General features: G+C 31.3%; 6 protein-coding genes across 6 annotated transcripts; 3 read left to right on the top strand and 3 right to left on the bottom strand.

Annotated features, from left to right (window-relative positions):
* Positions 1-760: 760 nt before the first annotated feature.
* Positions 761-8393, bottom strand: LOC145750338 (uncharacterized). The gene is made up of 12 exons (XM_082566350.1): positions 7802-8393; positions 7522-7618; positions 7252-7311; positions 6991-7037; positions 6711-6868; positions 6336-6627; positions 5942-6006; positions 5640-5793; positions 5042-5213; positions 4688-4810; positions 3878-3964; positions 761-1610 (listed from the first exon to the last, which is right to left on the bottom strand). Exons 1-11 carry the CDS (start codon positions 8281-8283, stop codon positions 3914-3916), a joined length of 1701 nt encoding a protein of 566 aa, XP_082422476.1. The 5' UTR covers positions 8284-8393; the 3' UTR covers positions 761-1610; positions 3878-3913.
* A 1990-nt stretch (positions 8394-10383) lies between these two features.
* LOC145750700 (uncharacterized) lies at positions 10384-11670 on the top strand. The gene is made up of 2 exons (XM_082566787.1): positions 10384-11004; positions 11170-11670. Exons 1-2 carry the CDS (start codon positions 10408-10410, stop codon positions 11668-11670), a joined length of 1098 nt encoding a protein of 365 aa, XP_082422913.1. The 5' UTR covers positions 10384-10407.
* A 353-nt stretch (positions 11671-12023) lies between these two features.
* On the top strand, positions 12024-13134 carry LOC145751422 (cytochrome c oxidase assembly protein ctaG-like). Its single transcript, XM_082567562.1, has one exon. It carries the CDS (start codon positions 12124-12126, stop codon positions 13006-13008), a length of 885 nt encoding a protein of 294 aa, XP_082423688.1. The 5' UTR covers positions 12024-12123; the 3' UTR covers positions 13009-13134.
* LOC145750699 (transcription initiation factor TFIID subunit 6-like) lies at positions 13134-17026 on the top strand. Its single transcript, XM_082566786.1, has 11 exons — positions 13134-13310; positions 13508-13579; positions 13656-13824; positions 14313-14488; positions 14623-14754; positions 15065-15244; positions 15395-15577; positions 15653-15727; positions 15929-16054; positions 16174-16356; positions 16467-17026. The coding sequence occupies exons 1-11, from the start codon at positions 13134-13136 to the stop codon at positions 16638-16640; spliced, it is 1647 nt and encodes a 548-aa protein (XP_082422912.1). The 3' UTR covers positions 16641-17026.
* Positions 17027-17142: 116 nt separating this feature from the next.
* On the bottom strand, positions 17143-19673 carry LOC145751423 (arginine and glutamate-rich protein 1-like). Its single transcript, XM_082567563.1, has 5 exons — positions 19308-19673; positions 19096-19216; positions 18887-18991; positions 18024-18107; positions 17143-17674 (listed from the first exon to the last, which is right to left on the bottom strand). Exons 1-5 carry the CDS (start codon positions 19640-19642, stop codon positions 17519-17521), a joined length of 801 nt encoding a protein of 266 aa, XP_082423689.1. The 5' UTR covers positions 19643-19673; the 3' UTR covers positions 17143-17518.
* On the bottom strand, positions 19673-20875 carry LOC145751421 (deoxynucleotidyltransferase terminal-interacting protein 2-like). The gene has a single exon (XM_082567561.1). It carries the CDS (start codon positions 20738-20740, stop codon positions 19856-19858), a length of 885 nt encoding a protein of 294 aa, XP_082423687.1. The 5' UTR covers positions 20741-20875; the 3' UTR covers positions 19673-19855.
* Positions 20876-21468: the final 593 nt, after the last annotated feature.

Raw genomic sequence — 21468 nt, 5'->3', positions numbered from 1 at the left:
CATTAATAAAAAATTCAAGTATAAAAACTGTTTTACTAATAGTAAAATTTGCAAAAAAAAACTTTTCTCTTCATATCATCTTAAGATGATAGGTTTTTTATTGGAGAAGGTTGTGCTGTTATGACGTGGTGAGCTATCCGTAAACGCCGGGCTCAAGGGCGAATAGTATGGCAATAGTGCGGTTCGAACCTGAAACCTTTCGGCTCGTAGTTCGCTGCCATGACTGCTTAACCACACTACCAGGCTAAAAAACACTGTTTGTGTTTTACAGGCAAGAATATCTGCACAGCTACGCCCTCAAAAGACCAACAGCGAAAAATCAAACGAAAATTTTCAACCGGTAGATGATAACCTAGAATCGTCGAGCGATGAATTTTCCGAACTGTCGTCGGAGAATGAAGACGAAAAATATGACGTCATCAACGACGCAGAATCAGAGGATGGGCTGCCAGCTGTTCCGTGGCTTAAAATTAAGTTGCGTAGAGAACTTTAAATTATTTTTATTCATTTTCAAAAATATTTTTCTATACTTTTATATCATTGTATCTAATAAAATCACATTATCTAATAGACCTATCGATTTTTAAAGAAAATTGACCTACAATTTCTAAAAGCAATCTTTAATTACTGGGAAACTTAATTGCAAATTCAAATTAACTTGTCCTACTTAAGTTTTTTACACGATTTCCTCTCTGTTAAAACAAACTTGGTTATAAATTAAAGCAACGTAAATGGGAAAGGACAAAAAGGTGATTTTTAACGTTGAACACTTTGTATATTTTGAGTACAGTGAAACACATACACACACGAATGAAAATAAGATTAGAGCATTGAACTAAAAACGCCAAGTGCAAAGATGAAAAGCGAGCAGCAGACTATAACCATACTACTTGTCATGACGCGTTGTCAGAAATATTACAAAAAAAAATCCTAAACATCCGAAATTCTATTTAAAAAATAACCTTTTTTTGTTTTAAAAATTGATGTTTTAAATTGTTTTAAAATTAGGTCTACATCGCGCATGCGCACTAGATTTAACGGAATAAAATAAAAACGCTTAAAATGCTGGACCCAATTTAAAATGACCCTATTCAAACAGGCTCAAGCTATTTACAAAATAAATTTGATTTTTTACATATTGTTACCTAAATGTTGTGTTTGAATATTAAAAAAATAGCAGCTTTAAAACACACCCCTAACCAAATTATTGCTAAACTAAAAATTCGATTTTAATTGTTAGTTAAACAAATACAGATTTCTTACTTGTGCTATTAGATAAATCATACAAAAACAACAAAGAAAAGAGTAAAATTGGTTTAAAAGCATTTTGGTCGCCGCCCAAAACAAAATACAAGCAAAGGAGAATAAAAAAGGAAAAAATAGCATGTACACCTAACCATTTAAAACTAATCGAGGTCAAAACAAAGTCAGTTTGACAAATTTAAAAATCCAATCCCACTTTTTAAAATTTTGCTACATTACGTCGTAGAAAAATGGCAGCAAGTTTTTCAAAACAAATATTTTGGTTATTGCTAAAGTAACAAGTTGCTGAAACGTTTTTCGTCGTGGAAACTTTGTACATTTCGGAAATTTAATTCAATAATCAGTTCCTTCAAAAAAACACAATAATGTAAATAAGATTGCAAAACATAAACAAAATAATTAATTAAATTAACCTAAATATAAAACAATTAGGTTATAATATGTGCAACCATTACTATGATAAGTTTTAAATGGCCTTTCTCTAGGATGTCTGGAAATGTAGTTTGAAGTTAAATGACGTATAATCATGTTAAGAAATCACGTGACAGATTAAATTAAAAGCACTTGATGACAAATTGTAACAAAGTGAATACATAATAATTATAAACCTTCTGACTAATTTTTTTTAAATTCAACTTTTAATTTTTACAATTTGGCCTGTATAGAAGCTCAGTTTTAAAAACAACGTGTAACAAACCCCAAGGAATTGCAATACGGTTACCGATTCCCTTAAAAATATATTTTTAACATATTTGCAAATATATAAATATAATGCTTACAGCTAACACTACAACATAACAAGGCCCATACATCGTTGTAACGCCCTTGACATTCGTACATTAAACCTAACATAAAAACGAGTTCTCCAAAACATAAATATTTCAACATTCACAAAGCCACAAAATGTGAAACAAACACGCTTAGTTTCTATGCCTGTAAGCCAGCGGCCAAAACCATTATAATCTGATATTTAAAGGCCATCATACCTAAAACCTGGTACGAGAATACCGTGCTATTTTAAGCTAAAACAGTGAGAATTTAATAACATTTAGGAGAATCTCGATTGAATTAGATTTAAAAAATGGTAATACTAAAATTGGTGAAAAAATAGGATATGTCTTATAATACGATTTAAAAAAGTTATATATTTTAAAAGTTATGGTAAAAAATATAAAACTGTTTTTAAAAATGAACAAAAATTAACGTGTCGTAACTTTGTCATAAACAGCTGATGAAGCCAATTATAATTAAGCTGCCTATAATTTATTGGCGAAATCGACTGTGGTAATTAAATGCAGAGAGAATATAAAAACCCAATTAAAGTAGTAAAATTCTGACTGTCGCGCGTTTTTTTAACAACCGAAATTAGTTTGTTTCCAGAGAAAATGATGATATTGCGTGATTTTTAATGATATTGTTATCGATTGCTTTAAAAACAAATTAACTAAAATAAAATACAAAAAAATCTATATTAATTGATAGTGTTTTTATTGTACTTAAAAAAAACACAAAATTTTAAATAAAAAATTGAAATTTCGATTTTAAGGCCGCCTAATGTGTACAAAAGCGTAAGCCCGATTAAATTTGCCAATTTCAAAGTGGTTAAAATTATTTTCGCAAAGTGGATACCAAAATTTATCAAAAACACATAAACCAAAGTATTTTAAAGGAAAAATGTAATGTCTATCTATATTCAAAGAAATACAGTGCTGTAATTTCGTATATTATAACATACTTCCAACACACAGGCCTATACATAATCGATCAATTTCCCGTTCTATACAACATGCCTCTGGTTAATCATTTCTGTGGTTTTACATTATTAAAATCGTGCGCAAAACACATTAAATATGCGCCGCGTCGGATATTAAACAAGGTCGAGATATGACAACAGCGCACAATTTGTATTGTGGCAACGCACGCGTATAGTTAATTGCATGAATAGTCTAAACTTGCAAGAGGTTATGCGGGTTAAGGCAACGGGCTGTGTTTGCACAATACTCGACTTCAACAACAGTTTAAACAACTTACGAGGACGTGTTATCATGTTAAATATACACATTTAATTAAACAAATAACAACCGGTTCTTATCCGTTTTTAAACGTACTTTAAGACTAGCTTTTGTTTCGTAAACCGTACGTTGGTTGTATTGTTAAAATACGCCAAAATCTTTATTCATTTGTAGGCTGTTAAGCAAACCGGCTTTAATTTACTTTAAACTTTATAAAAGAAACCAGGACCATTCCATCGTTTTAACAAACATAGAACGCGTTCAGTGAGCGTGTAATCGAATAATTAAGTCTTAAATAACTCAAGCTTGAAAACCATACCAGAGACTCAAACCGAGTAGAGATTATTTTCTATTTTAATGGATGGAATGGTAAAATGGTAAGTGCGTTATACAAAAAACAAGTTTTTAAATTAAATTTTGTTATTTTTAAAGTTATTAAGAGTTGTGATATTTCCTAAAAAACTCCATTAAACATTATATTAAATGAACACAATATACCAACTAAAAGTTAAACTTATTTATATTTTATAACTTCAGTTTATAACCGAGCCTTACTAAAATTTTACATGCAAATTTAATAGTCCAAAATCGCTCAAACAAACCTTTAAAAAGTGGAAGTCATATTAAAATGATTGTTGTTAAATAGCAGTTGCTTCTTTAGCTAAAGGTGAAGTCGTTTCGGTTGTGTCCTGAAATACAAAAAATACTAAAAAAACATTTCAAGTAAGTATTTTAACTATTGAACAGGGCCTTGTATAAAAGAGCACTGGTATTTTTAGGAACAGCCTAAATGACCAAATATTTGTGAATTTAATCAATAAATTGTAAAGTTTGCTATACAATGAGCGTTATTCAACGTTATCAACGTTAGCGAAGGTATACTGTTTAAACGCTATTACCAAAATAGCACACAGCGTGCTTTAAGTAACGTAATGCCCGATATCCTATATAACATTGTACATACCGGACGAAATAGCTCTCTACAAACAACTCAACAACAAGTGGGAGAACCAAACCAGCGTTAAAGAGACCAACAGACCGCGAAATTAAGGCACTGGGCTTGCTATTTACCACTGGCTGATATTTCGCTTGTGTAATATATGTTATTACAGAAAAGAAATGCCCGTGGCGCTTATATATTTAAAAATATCGAATATTTTTAATTTAAAATATTAAAAATATAAAAGTGCTTAACTTAAAAAATTAAATGATATTACTGGTGGAAAAACTATTTTTTTTATAAAATTCGTACGAAAAATCTTAACATTTTTTTATATTTAATGAGCTGATGCAAGTATAAAAATAAACCTATTCTTTCTTCCTTAATATCCTACTAAAAATCAATAACCCTAATCCTTTAATCTAGACACTCCAAATCTTAATTAAAATTTGTTTCAAAAAAAATAAATTACTTTTATTGATCTTCGAGGAAAGGATAACCCAGGTGAATGGAGGGGAGGAAGGATGCCCTCGAGGGATGAGGAGGAACAAGTGGAACTCGTGGGAGAGGAGCAGCGATTAGGATGGTCAGGTAACTAAAAAAATTTATTAATAAAAAAATGGTAAAAAATGCCTATTGTTAATGTACATGGCTAATTTTGTATAGCTACCCTTTTATTACCTAAAACCTGTTTATATTTGTCCTAACATTTAAAAAAGGAAATACAAATTTTTTAGGCAAAAATATAAAATAAACCTTGAGTCGTAATCGCAAAAGAAAATTAAAAATTTTTATTTTTAAATTATTGTAAAAATATTTAACATACTGGTAACTGAGCCCCTGAGGTCCCATGTGAGTGCAAAGGGGTGGAGGTTTGGTGCAGGGGGTGTTGGAACCCCGATATCGGGTGGGGTTGAGGGTAGGAAGGGTGATGTGGAGAGCAGGGGGAAGCACCAGAATTGTACATGTCGTTGCTGTCCACTGAACTTGATGACAAACTAAAACAAAATTAAAATTAAAAAAAAAAAATAACGCAAAAATAAATTATAAAAATTTAAAAAATATTGGTTTCTTAAGGTTAATTGGATTAATAATCTCATCAGGATTTGTTGAACCTAATTACAATAATGATTTCCTATTAAAGACTGCATGACCTATACAGAGAAAAGAATCAAGACTTAAGATTACTGCTTGATTTAACAACCAGTGATTTGATTGAATGGTGTGATACACAATATAATTTGAGGAAAAAACCTCAAAAAATATTTTGATTGTTGAGCTTGGATTTTTACAAAAAAACAAAATTTTTAAAATTTAAATCATTTTCAGAATACTTTTAGAATACAGGAAATTACATACTGCTAAATACCTAAATTACAAAAAAATCAGATTTTTTTTCAGTAAAAAAAGAGTATATAACATACCTATGTGAACGTTGTATCATATTCCTTTGATAGAATAAAGAGGTGTGAGTAGAACTACCATCTATATGCGAACCAGGTAAAATAGTGTTGTTTGTTATATACTGAGTGGTTGTCCTTCGTTTTGGTGAAGAGTTACCTTCGTTGTCCGAGTCGCCTTAATTTAAAAAACAACAAAAAAAAAATATAAAAAATTTTTTCAACAAATTTTTTTTAAAAGATGTTTTCAAGAATTTTTTTAATACATTTAAAAGCAAAATATTATAACTGTATGCCTATTATAACCTTTACTTAGAAATGCTTACATTTTCGTTTTATTGAGCCTAAAGCACTTGGTCGCATTATACAAGGACTTTGACTTCTGCGGCGCCTGCAAAATAAATCATAATAAATTTTACATTCGATAAATAATAAATTTTGATTGTGTTAACAGTCAGCATGTAATCAAAAAGTATTGTAGTGTAGCCTAGTCTACTTTAAACATAAAATACATGCTATGGAAGGATTATCTATTATTCATGTACAGCGCCCTAATTTCCTTAACCAATAGGAAATGACTAAAATTGACGAGTGAATGTTCACTGAAAACCACAACACATGTTGAGGCAAACCAGAATGAATTTGTAAAAAAATTAAAGACCAACACTAAAAAAATAGGAATCTAACATTTATGCAAATTTTTTATTAACCAAAACTTACGAAACAAATTGTCTTCGGGTCGGACTTGGTGAGGGACTCCGACTACTTGCCCTCGCTAAAGACATTGGAACTTGCATTGATGGTGAAAAACATTGTTTTCCAGGCCCACAAATTCCTCTTGTGGGTGAGGGGGGTAGGGGTGAAAAATTTGGCATGGAGGGTGAGGGTGAAAAGGTCAGGGGTGAAGGGATACCACCTGATGTGGGATGGGGTAGGTGGGATATAGTGGGACTTAAACAACCGGGGGTAATGTTTGAAAATTCATTTGAACGATTGTGATTTGATTTTGGAACTAAAATAAAACGATTAAATTAGGGATTCACCAAAAAGTTTAGTAAAAAACAACATTTACTTATACTAAATTATTGTTTTTACCTGTAACAGGAACAGGAAAATGTCCTTTATCATTACTCGGAGGCGAGCTCTTCAAATTAGGGGATAAACTATCAAAACCATCCCAACTTGTTCGTCTTCGATCGCTTATTGACATGTCGCCACAATTCGAGGTTATTTGAATATTTGCCTGAACTTCTCTGTAAAAATATAAGCATTAATTTTCGTAAAATATTTTTCATTCCATTATTTTAAAACAATGTATTTTTACTATGCTACAAAAAACATCAAAAATTAAAAAATTTAAATTAAAGTGACCAACCTTTCATGAGCAGTTTCTTTGCTTTGTATACCTTCTAAACTTTCCTCCTAAAATTAATATTTAAATAAAATTTTAAATCAAAAATGAGTACAATTTGAATAGACAATTTTGATTAAGTTTTAAATTAGTTTATTATTTTACTTGCATACCAGATTATCAGATTACCTATATACCACAATGGTGTCATATTAACCTAGTTTAAAAAAACTATACCACTTTAAATAAGTGCTAAATTATTCATAAAAATAAGCACAATCTTACAGATCTCAATTGGTGTAATCTTAATCTTGAAGTTGAACGAGGCGCGCCAGCAATTGGAGACTAATTGAAAAAAATTATTTAATTTATAATATATTTTTAACTACTAAAAATGCTTTGACAACATAATTATTGGGCAATTTTTTTTACCCGAACCAAGTGTTGAGCTGCATTTGTCAGCTTTAGAACATTATTAACATCTTGTTTTATTAGCTGGTATATATATCACACAAGAACTTATTACTTTTTTTAAATTTGTCAATATTGACTTACTGAGTTAACAGAAACAACAGTTGCACTAAACCTTCTTGTTCTTCCACTGTTATTCGATATAACATTTGGTTGCCAATCAACTGGTATAATATCCATGCTGAAAAAATAAAAAAAAATATAGAAAAAAAATATCTATACAAAAATAAAAAGATATAAATATACAAAATACTTTACTACAATTTACAAGAACGAACTAATAAACGAACAAGTTATAAAAATTTATAAATATATATATAATATATATATATACAGTGTTTATAATTAAAAAATTAAAACTTACTCTAGGTCATTTAATACAGGAGCACTATTACATCGCTTTAAAGGATTATTTTCCTGATCTCCGTTGATTGTTACTGCTGAGTTTGGTTGATTTTTCCCATTATGGCAAAAACCTGAGCGTGGTGAAGCAGCATTAAAAGCAAGCGCTCGCCGAAACTCTTGTCCAGATTTATCTGTGTTTACTTGCCTCTTTAGATGGGGCTCTTGCGATTTTCGACGTCTTAAAAAAGCATGTGTACAGGGGGATGGTGCTTTAATTTGCGAAATACAAGTTCTTACTTTCCAATGTGGAAAAGTTGTGTAGTTTTTGTCACACTTAAACGATTCTTTCTCGGGATTATCTTTGGTGTTCTCGTTGCTTTTTTGCGTTGCTTCACCCAAGGGCCAGGCAGTTACATTTGAATTTTGATTTTTATCAGAGATTCCTAATTCCTCCATTACAACGTCACTATTTTGCTTATCGCAGTCGTTAGATTGAGACATGTTTATGTTTTTGAAACATATACAGTCCAGCACAGCTACAATATTTCTATTTCACTAATTTTATAAAATTTCTCTTTTCATAAAATATTTTTTCTGTGGAACAAACTCGGTTCACTAAACGAATTGAAAATAAAAAAGTAAATACAAAATGTGGATTAGATAATAAGGCGGAATCCAAAGTGGGTAAAATACGGATCGCGGAAACAAAGTGAGAAAAATCCGTTACGAAATAAAGTCAAAAAAAATATCATAAATTAATGTCAAAAAATATTTGGATTGCGTTTATTTTTTTTTATTAATTGTTTACTATTTTTTATATCTATAATTTTTAATAACATAAGCTAGCAAATAAAGTTCAAACAACGATAAACAAAGTTTAACTACATTAATCAAGGCTTAGGTATAAATCATAGACATTAGAGTCTATAGTATAATCTGTATAAATATATACAGTTGTATTTATATATAAAATGGTGTGTATTTATAAAAATAAATAGCTTACAAACTCAATAAATTAAAAAAAAATATTAAACTTAATTAATTTAAATATTAAAACCCAATTTGGATCAAAAATAATATTTTACACTATTAATAACTTCACAGCTTTAAAAAATATTAAAAATGTAAAGACACATTTTAGGCTACAAATACCTATTAAATATTAAAACATATGTATTTTTTGATAAAAAAAATTATGACTGTAGATTTTAAATAAAAAACTCCTAATTTTTAAGTATACGTATTACGTGTGTTATTATAACATTAAGATATGCGTTAGTTAGTTGGGTAGTGTGGTTAAGCGGTCATGGAAGCGTACTACAAGCCGAAAAGTTTCGGGTTTGAGTCCCACCATCGCCACACTATTCGCCCTCGAGGCCGGCGTTAACAGGTAGCTCAAACACGATATAACAGCACACAGTTCCCTAATAGAAAAATATAAAAACCTATCACCTTAAGGTGATAAGGAATAAAAAAAAGATATGCGTTAGTAAAACGTACAATATGTTCACAATATTATGCCATAACAAATTGGTCTGGTGAATTCGACATTATTATTATAAAATCATGGAAAAATTTTTAATAGTTTTTATAATTAGTATAAACATAAAATTTGTCGTTTTTGTATTAAATCTCAATACTATTTAATGTATATATCGCAATGACGTTGTAGGTAAAACAAAATGTAAGTCTTAATATTTAAACAAATTAAGGATTCTTATTTTTAATTGAAAAAATACCAAGTAATAAATAACAATTTGGGGAAGTGACATGTAATACGACGAATTCAGAAATTTGAATATTTGACGATAAGATAATTCGCGGGAAAGCTGGCTCTACTTCCGAAAGTTTTAAGCGTTTTTACAAAACTGTTTTCTGTAAGATTTATAAGTCGATGTTTATATTTTAAAAAGTTATTTTTTGTCAAAAAATGTTTAAATTGCAATTTGGCTCCCTAAAAGGGGCATAAAACCGCAATGGGCCATTTAGTCTCGTCAATAATTCATGTGTCAATCACATTTAGGATTTTGGAGGAATCGCTAGTTTATTATTTCCTATTACCTATAATGCTTATAAAAATCCCACAAATATTTTTTGTTTCTTAAAATATATGCTTACCTATCAGTTTTGAATGCTGTCTGGAAACGCAGTAACGAAAGAAAAACACCTGCCCTGACCTTGGTAATTCCCATCAACAGTTTGACAGAAAATTCGCTAAACTCCATAAATTATTGCTGTGACGTAAAAAGCGCTTGACAGTTTATAAAATGATTATCGCGTGTATTAATTTGGCAACGGAACACAGGGCAGCCCGATAAACAGGATAATGTAAACAGATTGATTAACAATAGCTCGAAATACTGACTATAAATGCCATCGTAAATTACGCGCTTTTGTATAGAAAATGGTTACAATTTTGTGGTTTGTGAAAGTACTTCGTAATAGCAAATTTTAGACTAGGTTTTTATTCTATTCAATATAGAATTAATGCCTTTGAATATAGTGGCATTAAAAAGGACCCTGAACTTAACTTAGTTTTATTACTAATAGCCTATGTTTAGTTTAAATTCAAGTGTAGTTTTTGTTATTCAGATAGAACAGGGTAGGGCTTATATAAAAAGTAAAATGAATACGTCTAAAAATCCCTTATTAGGGAATGTATCCAAGCAACAAAATGAAACATTTGAAATAACATATGGCGTAAAAATATCATACCAAGTTGTTTCTGGATTCTTTTTAAGTTTAAATATGCTCGTTTTAATTTCGTTGTTAATATACGAAAAATTGCCATACAAAAAGCCAAAATATGGAAGATCCTTACGAATACTATGTATTATGGCTGCGGCGACAAATTTTTTACATGGATGGTGTCAGCAGTTTATCGTTCTATTTTCGGGAAACAACCTGACATCTTGTATTGCTTTGATGTGCATTAAAACAGTTCTTGTAAATTCGTCTTTTTCATTCACATATTTATTTTTGTGGACGAGGCAATACCAGTTCTACCAAAACAGAGCTTTGTGTCATCTTCGTCATCAGTGGATGGAAGTCCTGAGTTGGGGTATTTTGGTTATGCTTGTGATCAACCCAATGTTTATGCTTGGCTTTCAGTTCAACGTCACACTGTATAGTGTAATTAACTCGACGTGCGTAATTTTGCGAGTGCCACTGATTAATCAACTTCCATTTATTTTGGTGGCGTTTAGCTACATTATTATAGAGGTTAGTATGAAAGTGTGACAATCTTTGTTTATATTATATACCTAGTCTTAAAATCGTACATATTTTCTTCTCCTAAAATTCATAAAAACATTTTAACTAGTAGACCATGTATCATTAAATTCATTTTTATCTGTGGATTTATAAAATTATGTATTTTTGTTTAAGGGGTTTTTGCTTTATATGTACATTTTTCCAATATTTAAGCACAATCGTGAAAGTGTGATTAGCAAACACGTCCGGCCAGGACAACCAAACTGTTCTGCAGGTATGGTCTCAGAAATGGAGGCCACTATAAAATCAGAAAGGCCTGGCATGTATATTTCAACACCAGATATTAGTAGTGAATTAAAATCCTGTGATACCAGAAAAACACTTGATGACAACTCAAAACAACATTCAAAACGGGAAACTCTACTGAAAAGGATTCGAAATTGGTTTATCCTTGGTCTAATATGTGTTACCTCTGACATGCTTACTGCATCCACAATAGCTATATTTTTAATTTTTCAAACGCCATCAAGCTTTATTGAGCCGATGATATTATTACATGATTTCAGTGCCTTTTGCAATTTGATGTGTATTGTTCGTTGTTTTTCGAAATATCGACAAATGCTATTTCCATTGTATTACCTTAAAAAACACAATGCCACTCATCAAATGGATTAACAGCATGGGTTCATTATTGTACATTTAACCTAGATTGTGTTCATAACCTTTTATACTTACCATTGCCATTTATTGTATTCGTACTATTTATATCGAATTTGAATAAATCACATATTAGCCTTGTATAAGCTAATAATTTGTGTGAATTTAAGCAATTAAAAAAACAAATCGTTAAGGAACTATCAAGACTTCAGATGACTCTTGCAAGATATCTTACCGCGTGTTTTGGCAGCACGTTTTTGCCTTTTTTACACGCCCTCACATAAAAGTCAAACGAGAGAGTACGAAAAAAAAGTTACTGGGCGAGCATTCATGCAAAACAAGATGTCTTCGAAAATTTGAATGGGATTTTAACGTGAAAAAATTGATTGGTTGTTCATTTAAAAATAGACATGATGTTTTAACATTTACATTTTGTTATCTAGTTTAAAAAAATTAAATTAAGTGCTTGCAATGAATTGTATGTGTTTGGTAACAGCTAAAAAGCTGCTGACATCAGCCCCAAATTTGCGAGTAAATTCGATTAAACTAATTTCAGGTTATTCAATTAGAAATGGACGGAACAAAACATTTACCTATACACAGGGAACCAATGTAGATTTACTACCCTTAGTTCGTAGTCTATATACAAAACCGTCTAACAAACACATTGTGTTTAATAATGTTGCATCATCAACCTTGCAAAAAAAAACATGGACCTTACATTTCTACCGATATGTTCATAAGCCGAATCAAAACCCAAATCACAAAAATGCACTTTTGTACATATTTTCCGTTGTGATAGTTATGATTGGACTTTCTTATGCAGCTGTACCTTTATATCGCCTTTTTTGTCAAGCTACAGGCTTAGGTGGGGACCCAAAACTGGGACATAAAATTGACATGGTTGAAACAATGACTCCAGTTCGAGAAAGGAAAATTAATGTTTGTTTTAATGCCGACCATCACGCCGAAATGAAGTGGAACTTTAAGCCCACACAAAAAGAGATTGTAGTTGTACCTGGAGAAACAGCCTTGGCATTTTATACAGCTAAAAATCCAACTGACAAACCAATTGTAGGAATTGCCACGTACAATGTCATACCACTACAGGCTGGACTTTATTTTAATAAAATCCAATGTTTTTGCTTCGAGGAACAATGGCTTAATCCACATGAAGAGGTGGATATGCCAGTATTTTTTTACATTGATCCAGAATTTGACAATGATCCAGTGTTAGCAGATGTTGACGATATAATATTAAGTTATACTTTCTTTAAGGCAGAGGAGGGTCAGACTTTACCCCTTCCTGGTTTTATGAAACTTGGGTCCGTTCAAAATGTTACCCAGCCCGCTTAAGAATTCAAATGTTAATTTTTTAACTTAGTTTTTTGCAAAATTAACATCTATGCTTTGTTAAAATAATTTTTTTTTTTTTGCAAGTAGCAAATAAACATTCTTGCATTAATTATTTTATGTTTAGGATGGCTGATCCAAATAGTAAACACAGTGATGTAAGTAATAATATTAGTAATTCACAAAACCTAAATCCAGATTCCATAAAAGCTGTCGGTGAATCAATTGGAATAACTCAAATCCCTGAATTAACAGCAGCACATATTGCCGAGGAAGCTGCTTATCGAATAAAAGAAGTAGTTCAGGTACGAAATATAATCTTTACAAATATTGGGAAATGCAATAACTTGGGCATTTATTAAATTTGTGTTACGTTTTTTTTAATATAGGCTTAATAATATTATGTATTTGTACAAGGTTTAGATGTTAGACTTGACTTTGTTTATTAAATTTACACGAGTTAATATTGCTATTATAAATAAAATTAAACCAATTTTTTTAGGAGTCAATCAAATTTTCACATCATCGAAAAGGAATTAACTTGAATTGTCAGGATATTGATGATGCCTTAAAGGTTGTTAACCTCTTAAAATATTTTTTAATTAAATATTTGATCAAGATTTTACATTAACAAAATCTCGCTATTTTAGGCAAAAAATCTTGAGCCTTTGTACGGGTTTGTTGCCGAAGAATTTATTCCATTTCGCTTTGCAAGTGGAGGTGGTAGGGAGCTGCATTTTGTAGAGGAAAAGGAGTTGGATTTAAACGAGATCATAAGTGGGACAGCCCCCAAAGTACCACACAATGTTGCAATAAAAGGTGGGATAAATTTTTTCAGTAAATTATTGTAACGAATCTGCCATTTAATTGTCTATTGTAACTTGTTATCTGTTACTAGTCACGTGCTTACACCTTTAGTCACGTGGGCACATCTTATCTCTGTTGTCTGTATCTCGTGACTTGTAAGTAAAAAGTGTAAGAAATGAATAGTGTTGGTTGTCATAGTGAACAGGCGGAGGAACGGTTGTGTTTGGTGGCTTTATAGTGCTGATTATCGCTTTGAAAATACATATGTTATATACTGAACTTGGTGCGAGATTTAAAGTTTACGATATAGTTAAACGTAGAAGGGGCAGAAAAAAAGCAAAATTACGTTACATTATCAACTGGGTTTTGTTTTTGATGTCTATTTTAGGTATCTGTACCAAAATATTGTAAAAAAATTGTAGTTTTAGCCAAACATTACCTGTTTATTAGGACACAAATGCCAAATTTTGATGGTATTTTAAATTAGTTTAACATTTTAGCTCACTGGCTTGCCATTGAAGGCATCCAACCAAGTATACCCGAAAATCCTGCTCCAGAAACAGGGAGTAGCATCGATGTTCTTAAAAAGTTGGAAGGAAAAGAAACAGTCAAGCGAACAGACCCAATAAAAGCCTGCAATGTTGCAAATAACAACCCCCTCAACTCTATTTCAAAGGTATGTTAAATAAAAACCATTTATATACTTACATATATTAAATTTTTTAAAACATGATTTAAAACAAATAAAATTCTAATTAGGTTCTGTAAAAAAATAAAAAAACAACCTAAATTTTATTAAACGTTTAAAAGAAATCCGATGTTTTCTCTACTTCAACTGTTGGACTAAAAGCAAAATTCACCCACGAGCTTTCTGTTGAACAACAACTTTATTACAAAGAAATCACTGAGGCAGCAGTTGGCTCAAGTGAAGCAAGGAGAGCAGTAAGAAATTTGTTTTTTAGTATTAATTTTTCTGGGCCATTGTCTTCCAAATATTAATGATTCTAATAATTCCTCTGTGTATATAAAGTGGCTGCTTAAAAAACATTTTGGGCTAAAAAAATGTTTTGGACTATATAGAGACTGGTTGTCCAAATCATATTGGGTAAAATTAGGCCTGAGTGATTGGCAAGTTGTTGTTGTTTTATTAATTAAGTAAAAACTAGTATTTGACTTTTTTTCTTTTGACTCAATTATCAACTTTTTTCTTTAACCTTTGGTAAATAATGAAAAAGTTGTAATTTATTATTAGGAAGCGTTACAAAGTCTGGCATTAGATCCAGGGTTATCTCAGATGTTGCCAAGATTTAGCACATTTGTATCTGAAGGCGTGCGAGTTAATGTTGTACAAAACAATTTGGCCTTATTAATCTATCTTATGAGAATGGTTAAAGCTTTAATGGACAACCCGACTTTAAATCTTGAAAAATATGTAAGTTTAGTAAACAAATGACCGGTCACGAATAAGAAATATTAACAATTGATATAAAAATGCAAGTATTTAAGATGTTAAGCTTAACATTGTTTAATGCTTTCCACTTTCTATGTAAATTCGCATATTTTATAAAAAATTGTTTTAAAGTTACATGAAGCCATTCCTGCCGTTATGACATGTATAGTAAGCCGGCAACTATGCACAAGACCAGATGTAGACAACCATTGGGCTTTAAGAGATTATGCTGCAAGATTAATGGCTCAAATATGCAGAAGTTTTAGCACTTCGACCAACTTGATCCAATCACGAATAACAGGAACATTTTGCAAGGTGCAAAAAAATTTCAAGAATGATAATATTAATCTGATAAAAGTCTGTTTTTTTTTTATTTAAAAGTATTTTTAGTGTCTCCACGATGACAAGTCCTCACTAGCTGCAAGATATGGAAGTGTTGCTGGTTTAGCTGAACTTGGACCTGATGTGAGTTTAACTTGTTTATTTCTAGGGACAATAATTATAATTTTTCTAATTATATCCTTTAATTAATGTTACCGACAAACAACAGATGTTAACACATCTCAACTAAACTTTTGCCATCAAAGTGTTTACAAATCTTCAAAATTCTAATTAAAATTCCTTATTTAACTTGATCTTCTTACAACTTTGTCACTATGTGTTTAGGTTGTCCAAAGTCTTGCCTTACCTCGGCTTCGAATTGAAGGAGATAGGATCAAAGATATCTTAGAAAGTCCTCTTCTAAACAACATCGATAAAACTGCTGCTGAACATTTACGAGGGCTACTTGTAGTAAGTTAAACAAATCTCTTTGCACAAATTTAAGTAACAAGGTATATATAGTTATGTTTAATAATTACTTATCTATAATAAATATCTTTTTCAACAAAAAAATTAAACTTTTTTTTTAGAAACATTGTGGCCCAGTAATCAAAAACTTGAGACAACCTCCTGACATTGCTGATGAATATTTAAATGAATATGGATCTCTGGGTGGATTAATATGCCAGCATGTTATTAAACTTCGTGAGCAAGAGGCACACAAGACAAGATTATTGGCAAGTGCTGGAATCGGAAGACCATCAATAAGTATTGTAAGTCGATAATTATTCTGTAACTCTCTTTTTCAGTGTTCTGGTAACAATAACGTTACAATCCTTTTGTATTGTTAAGAATAATCAGTTTGCATTTTATTTTATTACAGGGCGCAAGACAACCTATTACTAACAACGGGGGTATGACCAATCAACATCAAGGGTTTGTCCCAATGGGTGCTTCCCCACACATTGACAGACAGTTTTCGGCAGCTTACCAAACTGGTGTAATTAATCCAGCAAACATTCAACCGAGAATGATGTTTTACGGAAACAACTCATAGCGAAAATAATAAAAAGTGCAATGTTTTTATCAGAAGAATTTAGTGGGTTGATTTGAAACCCCTAAATTTAAAAGCAAGATGCGGTTTGTGGGCAAAACTTTATGTTATATTTGCATAATTATGAAACTCAATGAATGATGGACACTTTTATCTAAAAACATTTCTTTTATGTGGTTTATCTAAACAGAATTTAAAGCACTTGTGTTTGGGCAGAATTTTTTTTTGTTAATGATATCATGTTGAATTTAGTTTAGGGTGTAATAAATGTTTTATAATAAAATTAAATGTCTTAAATTACTTTTTTACCTGCGCAGAGAAAGAAGGTGGGATAGAAATTTTCATTTTGAACTATAGACAAAACTGTACTACAAAAACTAAATTAGTTTAAAATAAAGCCAAAAAAATAGCTAAATCCTGCTAATAAAGCATGTTTCGGCATGGTTTACAGGAAAAAATTGCCAGATTTTTAAATTGAAAACAGCAAAGAGTAAAGATTGTGTAGTAGGGTTGTAATGTTATTTTAAATATTTATTCAAGAATGATTAACTGTTTGAAAAAAAACACAAAAATATAAATTTAAAATAAAGTAACGGCAACGCTTTTAATCCCCTTTCAACATTACCTAATATTTTACATTACATGCCTATTAAAATACTTACCTGTAACATTTAACAATGCAGTACAAAAAAAACATGCAAACAATTAAAACACTTAGATTGCATGAGCATAACCACAACTCCAAAAGAAATTAAAACAAAGTTGTGTTTTTATTCTACCTAACCAACTTTAAGTATGGATAATAACCTAGGTTATGTGGCAGCGACATCATTTGCAAAAAATGCAAATATCATGTAAAGAAAACACCAACTACTGGGGGGTCACTTTAAAGAAAATGAAAGCTTTGGTCTGCTGTTCTTTTTGCCTAGAATAACGTTTTGTTGAAGTCGATTTTGTTTTCGCTTATCGTCTTCCATTTTCATTCGTTCTTCGTGAATTAAACGTTGTTCTTCTACCATGGCTAACCTGTCTTCAGCCTGTTATGAAAATACAGTCATCAAGTAATTGATATATACCAGGAAGTAATAGACAAAGCAATATGTATGTTTAATTACAGACTTTCAAAATTAATAAGTTTTATTTGTGGTAGGTGGGTAAACCACCATAAACAAATACTTGTTGCTAACATTTTATGACAGATAAAATGCTGCCTATGAAGTGGGCAATCAATTTAGTTGAGTCATGTTTTTGGTAACCTTATGTTTTAAAATCATATTTCAATTACTTGTAATGGGTAGCATTAAACAAAATAGTCTCTAAAAACAGATGTCTACAACATTTGATTTGCCACACAACCTAGTTTAATTTCAAAATTGAAAAACCTACCAATCGCTCTTGTGCTTCTTTAATTTTGCGTTCGTTTTCTTCCATGATTATTTTAAGTTGGTTGTGCTTTTCTTTTTCCTCTTCCTAAAACGGTAAAAAAGTTAATATATTGAAAAACAAGCGAAAACCCAACAATTATAACACAATACAATAGTAATAAATAAATTTTTAGCGGACATATGTATTTGTACATCATCCTAACTGTGAGAATTTAACCCTTTAACCCTGCTCCTTGAGAAAAAAAACAAATAAAAAGTAGACTTAATCTATTGCTGTTATGTTTAATAGGACACTATATTAACAATATTACAACTTATCAATTTCATCATACCACTAGTAACTATAGCATACTAGTAATGCCTTTTTGGTATAAGATTAACCATGCTTGCGTCTGTTGTTAGCCCCTTCTAGTTAAATAACTCTGTGTCAAATAAAAACAGTTTTTTGTGATTAATACCGATGCTTATGCAAGGTTTGAACCTAAATAACAGCAACTTACCCATTACCTGCATGCAGTCACCTTAAAATATTAGTTCTTTCTTCAAATATTGAGGATCAATGATATACTAATGGCGGCAAGAAAAACACTTTAAATTGTTGTCTATATTGCTTAGCAAAAAACGCACAATACAATTTATTGAAGGACAAAGGGGGCTGTTTTTTACAAATTTAATCGTAATTCAATCGTAAAAAGAAAATCTTGTTGGCCTAGTGTAAAGAAATATTTTACAAACAAATTAAATAAAAAAATTGATGAGTTCCTAAATTTATATAAGTCGAAGGGATCGATGGGCAGCAGGTTATCTAAAATTTCTGAAACCCAAAGTTAAATGGTTAAGTTACAATTAAAACATCAACTCTACCTCCTTTCTTTGCCGAGCCCGAATCTCAGCTTGTTTCTGCCGCTCGAGTTCCTCGATTAATTGTTTTTCCATCACCTTTTTCATCTCCTCAACTCGGCGTAAAACCTTTAAAGTAAGAATAAAAAAGGCCCATAAAATAAAACGTTATTTACTTTATAATGTTTAATTTTAAATAAATTATTTTTATTAGTGAAATTTTGTATACGTACCTCTTTTTCAATTTCATCTTTTCTTTTCTCAAGTTCTTCTTGAACCCGCTTTGCTACTAATTCTTCAACTCTTTTTTTAGTTTGTTCTTCAACTATTTTATCTTCTTGTTCTTTCTTTTGTCTATGAAATTATAAATAACATTAACACGGTTTCTTTTAAAGTATCAGAAGAACCACAGTAAATCGACAAAAAGTGGTAACAATTTGCTTACATCATTCTTTGTCTTTCGATGGCACTTCGTAACTCTTCATCTTCTTTCCTCTTCTTTTCCTCTAGCGCACTACGTTTGCTTAAAGCTCTTCCAAAAATATCAATCCTGTCAGTTGAGTTAGAACGAGATCTTGACCTCTTCGTACTACCGTGTCGACTGCTTCGATCCCTTGAGCGACGGTGCTTTCGCTCCCGATCTTTAGAACTGTCCCGATGTCTTTTCCGATATTCTCTATCTTTCGAGCTTTTATGTTTGTCGCTTTTCTTCTTTATTTCGGTTGGACTTGGACTCCTCGATTTTGACATATTTTTACTGAATGTGTAATCAACTAACATGTAATTTTTAAGTGTTAACTACAGTTATACCTACAGAAAAAAGGCAAGGAGATTATTCATTGTGTGGCATGTCTAACATTTAATAGTTTGTTTTTAGAAAATTTTAATATCAAAATTCAGGTGCATTCAGGTGAAGAAATTAATTAGAATCATTAATTATTTGAAAAACAGGTATTAAAAAAAACTAATGCCAAATGTAAAATGATTTTTTTCTTAATTTGCAGATTTCTTCTTTCTTTTAAAATGTTTAATGCCCCCCAATGCTTTCCGCTTTGCCTGCAGTTCATTGTATTTTCGCTTTTGATATTTCTTAAAACTGGCATCGGCAAGCAACTCTTCAGCCAAAGTTTGTTTTCTTTGTTTCTTTGGCACTCTTGATGAATAATAATCAGCTGGACTGTCCATAATTTTACCCATCTGAAAATATTTTGGCAAAGTTTTTCTGTCATTGTGCTTGTAAAACCTTTTCGGATCAAGTACGGAACGCATTTGAAGAATTTTAAGATCTCTTTTCATTTCTTCGGTCATTTCCGGAGCTTTCATATTGTACCAGTTTTTGCCAGAGGTCGCCGCCCTTATTTTCCGCCTTTGTTTCTTCTGAGAATTTAGACTGACATGTCTTTCATTAAAAACGCTATGTTTTGTTTCAAAATCTGGAGTGACAACCGATTTTTTCATTATTGGATCTTTGTTTTTAGAACATGTTGAATAAAGCTCCATTATTTTATTATTTTGCTTTGCTTGGGCATTTACATTAATATACCCTTCAGTGCTAATACCAGTTACATCAATTGCAGTTGGCAACTTATCTTTTAATATTTTATCAGAATTAAATGTTTCTTTATTTTTTCCGGGTAACATAATAAAGCTTTCAGATTTAGAAGATTGCATTTTACTTAAATACTTATCCGCAAAATCATCTGCCAGTGCTTCCAGGTCCAATTCGCAATCAGAATCCGATTCTTCTGTTTCCATTTGGATTGTTTCAGAATCAAAGGCATCGTCTTCATTAACTGTGTTTTTTTCGTTTTGCGCTTCTTCTTGTGCAACGTCCTTAAGTTGAACTTTGTTACGTAGCCTAGCACTACAACGCACCATTTCCTTTGTTACCACAACCTTACGAGATATTAATAGCAGCTGCAAATGCGCAGGAAGAAGGGTGTTAACATTTACAAAATACAGTCACACAGTCTGACAGTTAGATGTTACAAAGACTAAGTAACACTCACCACATTAAAAGAATAAGATTACGTCTGACGTCATTTAAAGGAAATGACGTTAGCGAGCAAATGTATAGATGGCGCTGTGTTTATAATTAAAATGGGGCCAACTGCACTGGTTTTGTTTATTGGTAATAGGAAATTTTATCGTTGTTCATGTTTGAATTAAATGCTAATTAAATTTTGTAAAGTCATTATTTTTAAATTGGAATTTTTACAGTCCATTTTGGCAACACAAAAATACTAGCCCTTTTTTTTGTATATATCTTTATCCTCGATGTGGGAAAGTCGATTGTGCGACTTAAACATAGAGTAACATAAGTTACTCCGACCCAGTCTCGAGTTGCCTGTGGCAGTTTGGGATATTATAGATTATAATTGCCTGGTAATTATGCTGCTAAGTGCTGGTTCAGCAGAAGTTCATACCTTTTATAGCGCTTTACTAAAGGGCGCTACAGCATGAGAGCAATGGAAATTGAACCCGCGACCTCATGTGTGGTGTAGCAAGAGTTCTTACCACTACACCACGCTGCCGGTCCCCTTTATAAGTATAACCAATGATTTAAAGATTGTTTTTTGATAGTTCTGATATGTTCACGTTGTTTT

The sequence above is a fragment of the Corella eumyota genome, chromosome 4 (assembly GCF_963082875.1).
Source record: "Corella eumyota chromosome 4, kaCorEumy4.1, whole genome shotgun sequence".
NCBI classification, from domain to species: domain Eukaryota; kingdom Metazoa; phylum Chordata; class Ascidiacea; order Phlebobranchia; family Corellidae; genus Corella; species Corella eumyota.
Note: the sequence above shows the minus strand (reverse complement) of the source record. Positions and strands in the feature narration are given on the sequence as shown.